The sequence below is a fragment of the Triticum urartu genome, chromosome 1, assembly GCF_003073215.2.
Source record: "Triticum urartu cultivar G1812 chromosome 1, Tu2.1, whole genome shotgun sequence".
Lineage (NCBI taxonomy): Eukaryota > Viridiplantae > Streptophyta > Magnoliopsida > Poales > Poaceae > Triticum > Triticum urartu.
In genome coordinates, this window is record NC_053022.1 from 13,418,346 (window position 1) to 13,424,911 (window position 6,566).

The window sequence follows — 6,566 nt, forward strand, 5'->3', positions numbered from 1 at the left end:
TGTGGTTAAACCCACTCAAAATATATTTTTAGAGTTGGCATAAGAGGACAGAACATTTTGATTGAAACATGAAACTTGTACCCCTCACGGTGGTCTAGTATGCCTGTATCGTCATAATGACACGAGAACTTTCATTTTCCATTTGACAAACCATATACATCATATGTTTGTACTCTCTTTGTTGGACATGGCATCTTTTATACCTCTAACATTATACCCCCTCGGCGCACCACCTTGGTCGAGCAGCTCCCTTTCACGGTCCACCGTCACCTCCGACCATCCATATACTCCCGAACTATCTCTCTCTTCTTCTGTGTGTGTGTGTGTGTCTGTGTGTGTGTGTGTGGGTCTAGGGATAGATGAATAAACCACTTAGAATATATATTTGTAGAGTCGTCATAAGAGGACACAATAATTATATACGAATATTGTGAATGAAACGTGAAATTTATATCCCTCACGATGGCCTAGTATCCCTGTATCGTCATAATAACACAAGAACTTTCATTTTTCATTGCCCAAACTTTGCACATCGTATGTGTGCAATATTTATTAGGCAGGGAACCTTTTAAGCCTCTAACATTATACCCCTGGCGCACCATCCTGATCGAGCAGCTCCCTTTGACGGTCCGCCACCGCCCATCCATATACTTCAGACCTATATCTCTCTTCTTGTGTGTGTGTGTGTTGGTCTAGGGATAGACGGATTAGAATATAATGTTGTCACCAACACTTGACGTGTGGTTAAACCCACTAAAAAATTATATATATTTAGAGTTGGCATAAAAGGACACAACAATTATAAACAAACATTATGAATGAAACATGAAACTTATACCCCTTACGGTGGTCTAGTATCCTTGTATCGTCAAAAATGACATAGGAACTTTCATTTTTCATTGCCCAAACTTTACATATAGTATGCGTGAACTCTCTTTATTGGAGAAGGCACCTTTTAAGCCTCTTACATTATACCCGTCGGCGCATCCTAGCCGGACTACTATTTTGATTTCCTAATTTAATTACACGGCCACCTTGATCGGTGTTTAATCCAAGACCACTCTTATGCGAGCATATGTCCCTCACCTACGTAGACTATGCACAAGATTACACTAACGTATACTCCTACTACCCTGCCAAAGAGCCCAAATGCACATTCGGCCAAATACATCGGATACCCACCATGAGTGCAAGTCAAAGTCTTATTTTCTCGGTGCTTACAGTGACTGCATCTACTCCATCTTTCCAGTTTGCAGAAATCTAGGCAAGCTCCACCTCCTGTGTGCTACTATGGCAACCCCTTTTGTCTATAAAAAGAGGCCCGAGGCGACCAGGAGGGGGATTCGGCTCTTTTGAGCAAGTTACACCCCGTAGCTAGCTCAAGAACACAAGAACACTCAATACATCCACCAAAGCAGGACTAGGGTATTACGCATCCTCGCGGCCCGAACCTGGGTAAACGATACGTGTGCTTCCTGTTAGACCTGCTCTTCTCATAACCCCGCGCCCGCCGACCGTAGAAGGGATTTCAGTGATCCCATAGGTGTCGTTTCCCACCGACACAGCGTTACTCATGGGATAAACTCAAGTCCAATGTACATGAAAGTTTGACGCATTGACAAATTCAGAGTGGTGGAGAATATTCACCAAGGTGGAGTTTGTTAGAGTTGTGTCGAATATATATATATATATATATATATATATATATATATATATATATATATATCTTATGCAATCCTGTAGCAAGCATTGCTGGCCGGCCCAAGCTCCACCACGTACGTACACATGCAGCAACCTGCCTGCACCTACTCAATGAACCAAGGCACGCACAGCAAGCAGCTTACAAGTTGACATGCACGGTTAGCTCGCTGCGTCCATCTCCTATAAATAGTGGCGAGGTGCAGCTGTGGGATTCATCATCATCTCACCAGTGTCATTTCCACCCCTTGAAGTCACTTTGCGCGAGATAACCATCTGAGAACATGGTGATGAGAGGCGGCAACAGCAGCGTCAAGACCATGGCAGTGATGCTTGCACTTGTGGGTCTTGTGGCCCTGCAGCAAACACAGCGAGTGCAAGCTAGCATGTGTTGCTGTTTAGACCTGGCGGTCCCTGTGTACTATACATGCCGCGGCTCTTCTGGTACCATGTCACAGTGTTGCCCTACGTGTGGTGGCTATGTATCAGTCGATGGATGCAGGCCACCTTATGTCCCCATATGTATGTATACCGGCCATCCTTTTCGTCATATTAATTATGTTTCGCATAAACTTTTTCTTGCAAGTCCTATTCGAATGCTCGTGTAATATATCTTTCATTTTCGTTTGCTTACACACACACACACACACACACACACACACACACACACACACACACACACACACATATATATATATATATATATTCGCAGCTGGCTACCGCACAACAGCCGTCAACTACTGCAAGCTGGGGTGCACGGCTTCCGTGTGCAACAAATTAATTCCATCTGGTAAGATTATCTATATGCTACCACAATCGATTGTAACATCATCGGTCACTAGCACCTACTCCAAGCATCGATTGTAACATCATCCGTCACTTCTTGCTACTAGTACAGTCTCAAGGAAATACATGTTCCAGTATACAAACGAATGCCACGGAGTCCCCACAAAGTCTCACATAGTAGTAAAATGTTGCACCTAAACAATTCCTTAATTAGTCATATGCCTCACCTAATTAATTTTAGTCTGCATCACCTAATTAATTTAATTTTCTCCAGCAGTTATTGGCAGTGGCAACGAAGGAAAAGATGCCATGGAACGTTGTACCAGTGGATGTCATGATCTGTGCACCAAGAGCAGCACTGACATTGCAAAAGTCCACAATGCTTAACTAGTTAAGCCATGGAACTAGATGTCAAAAGCCGGCCAAGGAGTGTTTATGTTATCTTCAATAATTGGGTGTCACATCCAATATCAGTAGGATGTCAAATGTTACTTGTGATACAAATTTACTATTTCCAATAAGGTTAATGAGATGTGCAATGCATCTTCCTATGAGGATTATGCTGCTCATCATCTCATGTCAATGTTTATGTTATATCCTTGGCTTATGACATGATGCCTTCATGCTCTTAATGAAATGTAGCTTCTTGCAAATTATTACGGTGTTTCATTCTAGCCACCTAGCTAGTTGTCGGCAGGGAAAATCATGCAATCGATGCAACATACTAACCAACACATGCAACGGAGCAGCATGGTAGCATGAATGCAACATTTGGGGTAGTGACCTAGAGTCGTATTAAGTGCACCTTGTCACATTCGTGTCTGTAGAAAAACACGTATGAGTTTCCAACACGTCAAAATAAATGTATGTGTAAGTGCATCTAGTGCCATCCCTAGTTGGTTTTGGAGTATTGACGACAAACCTAGTTGAGGGACTAATGTGTTTGTGAGAATTGCAGGATAACACAGGTAGAAGTCTCTCATTGATTCGGTTTTCCTACCAGAGATGACCCCTAAAAATGTACGAAGACATTGAAGTCAATGGTGGTATATGAAGATATTCACATTGAAGACTATGACATGAGAAGACACCACGTGAAGCCTATGGAACTCGAAGACTTAGATTTTTCGTAGTTCTCTTTCATTTGTGTTGAGTCATAGGAACCACCGTACTGTTAAGTGGGGTCCAAGAGAACCAGTCAGAACGACTGAAGTGATGCCTAACAAAAAAACCTATGTCTTCGAGTGAAGACTTTGAGAGCAAATCTTGTCCAGAGTCGGACAAGTCAGTTTTGCTTGTAGCCCAAGTAAAGTTGTCGTGTGGGTTTGAAATCTGACCGTTGGAACACGTGTCAGTTCCTTAGTGACCCAGGGTCATTTCGGACAAATCAGGTCGGGTTGCCTAGTGGCTATAAATAGTCCACCCCCTACAACCATAAACGGTTGGCTGCTCAGATTCAATGCACAACTTTTGTCGTTTGAGAGCAACCCACCTCGAAGCCTTTGAGAGAAAGAATACCTAGCGAGGATAAAGCCCTAACCACCCAGAGCCAGAGAGAATTGGGCATCACTTAAGTCTTCTTGTCTGAGTGATCTGAAGACTTATTACACTTGAGGACTGTGCATCCTCCAGCCGGTTAGGTGTCGCGTTCTGAGCATCCAAGAGACATTGTGGATTGCCGGTGAACGAAGTCTGTGAAGGTTTGGGAGTCTACCTTGAAGACTTACCAGAGTGATTGGGCGAGGTCTGTGTGACCTTAGCTCAAGGAGAATACGGTGAGGACTGGGTGTCCTGAGCTGCGTGTTCAGGACTGGGTGTCCGGGACTGTGTGTCCTAAAGTTTAAATACCTAGCCGCTCCAACCAGACGTACAGTTGTCACAGCAACTGGAAATGGTCCAACAAATCATTGTCTTCAACGAGTCACTGGTTTCATCTTCACTTCCTTTTTACTTACTGTTACTCATTGTGAAGTCATTGCATGTTTGCCCTATCTTTTGTCTTCACAACGTGAATGTATGATCTGTTTGGCTTCACAATATCTTCCTACCTGATCCTCATTACACTGCAGCTGTTTGTCACTGTGCTCTCACTCTATTGAATACTTGACCATGGCCTGCCTAGTGTAATCTACCTTCCGCTGCATAGTGATAGGCATATCTCTACTGTTTGTCTTCATAACATCCATGTTTTGAAGACTTTCATAAAAATCGCCTATTCACCCCCCTCTCTAGTCGATATAACGCACTTTCAGTATGCAACCTAAAAACTCCAGAAAAGTAACCTTCCAAAAAAAAATATGTGTGGCGACCTCACAGTCCAAGGCTCGGAGATTACGAATCCAGCTCATCACCAAATAGGAGCTGGATGGCATGACCCCCGCCCCACACTCACGCACGCACACATGTGCGCGTCTTCCCTAGTCATAGCAAGCGTGAGAAAACCTTCGTTTGGAGTTCTTGATCGAGCAACATCGTGAGCTCGTCCCTAAGTTAAAGATGCTAGTTGCCAGTTTCATGACCCCCCACCCCCACCCCACGCGTGCGCTCTATCCATTTATCACTAGCTCTTGCACGCATGGCCAAATCAATCTCCTCTTTAAACACTAGCATGTTACCACCATTCTTGTGAGATGGGGACCCTCAAGAACAAGGAGCCGGATGAGCCTGCCAGAACTAGTCTCAAGGAAATACACGTTCTAGTATAACAACAAATTTCATGGATTCCCCACAAAGTCTCACATTTTAGTAAATGTTGCACCTAAACAATTCCTTAATTAGTCATGTGCATCACCTAAATAATTTAATTTTCTCCAGCAGTTGTTGGTGGTACAAGTGGATGCCATTATCTGTGCACCAAGAGTAACACTGACACTGCAAAAGTTTGCGATGCTTAACTAGTTCAGCCATGTAACTTCATGTAAAAATATGGACAAGGAGTGTTTATGTTGCATTAAACAATTGGATGTCACAACCAATATTAGTAGGATGTCAAATGTTACTTGTGTTACAATTTTACTATTTTCAATAAGTTCATGAGATGTGTCATTCATCTTCTTGTGAAGATGTGTAGTGCTCATCATCTCATGCTAAATGTTTATGTTGTATCCTTGGCTTATGCAATGCCGACTTAATGCTCTTAACGAAATGTAGCTCAATTTTCAAATTATTTGAATGTTCATTCTAGCCACCTTGCTAGTTGCCGGCATGAGATTATAAATCCCCATGTTGCTGGCAGGGAAATTGTGCAATAGACGCAACATACGAGCCAACCAATGCAATAAAGAAGCAATTTGGCAGCATGAACACAACATTTGGGGGTAGTGACCTAGATTTTTTTTTAATTTTTTTGCGGAAAAACTTCTGATCTAATTATCAAACATCATGGCAGTACAACAAAACACAAGAAGCAATGAAAATTACATCCCTGTTCGGACCACTTAGCGATCAATACATACACTGGAGCGAGCCGAAGGCGCGCCACCATTGTCAGAAACATCAAAGGTTCAATAACCTATAAGATATATAAAAACAAAATTTAGGCATCACAAAATATGATATATAAAAATAAAATTTAGGCACTAAAATGCTAACTATAATGATAAAAACAAAGACAAAATTACTTGAAAAGGGTGTCTTGAATTACCAAGTTCCTTAATGCATCATGAAACATCAAAGGTTCAATAACCTATAAGATAATAAAAATAGAATGAACATTCAAGTAGAACATTATAAAATTCCCTAGGAAAGTATTTAAATGGCTAAAATTTGAGAATTACCTTTTGTACGTTCCTTCCTCGGAGCCATGAAATACTCAACCAATTGTCCACAGTATGGAAACTTGTATAAGCAAATAAAGTATATCCTAATTAGAAGTTATAACCCTAGAAAATGATCCCGCTTTGCCAAAACCTAGGGATTTAATCTGTTGGCTACAAGTTTATAATAATGGTTGAAATTTGTAACATAGAAACAGCACGGCAAGGACGATACCAGAATTCGACTAGTTTGCAATCTATGGATGAAATTGGCGATTTAACAGAGTACCGGACTCCCGAGAGACAGACCGGCCGGATACAAAATTG

General features: G+C 42.0%; 1 protein-coding gene across 2 annotated transcripts; it reads left to right on the plus strand.

Moving 5' to 3' along the window:
• The first annotated feature begins 1,795 nt into the window (after nt 1–1,795).
• On the plus strand, nt 1,796–3,091 carry LOC125536942 (thionin-like). Of its 2 annotated transcripts, none has more exons than XM_048700260.1 (3): nt 1,796–2,220; nt 2,411–2,488; nt 2,759–3,091. In XM_048700260.1, exons 1-3 carry the CDS (start codon nt 1,983–1,985, stop codon nt 2,869–2,871), a joined length of 429 nt encoding a protein of 142 aa, XP_048556217.1. In that variant the 5' UTR covers nt 1,796–1,982; the 3' UTR covers nt 2,872–3,091. The 2 variants fall into 2 exon arrangements, with proteins under 2 accessions (XP_048556217.1, XP_048556248.1); XM_048700291.1 differs by having other exon boundaries at nt 1,800–2,220; nt 2,762–3,091.
• Nucleotides 3,092–6,566: the final 3,475 nt, after the last annotated feature.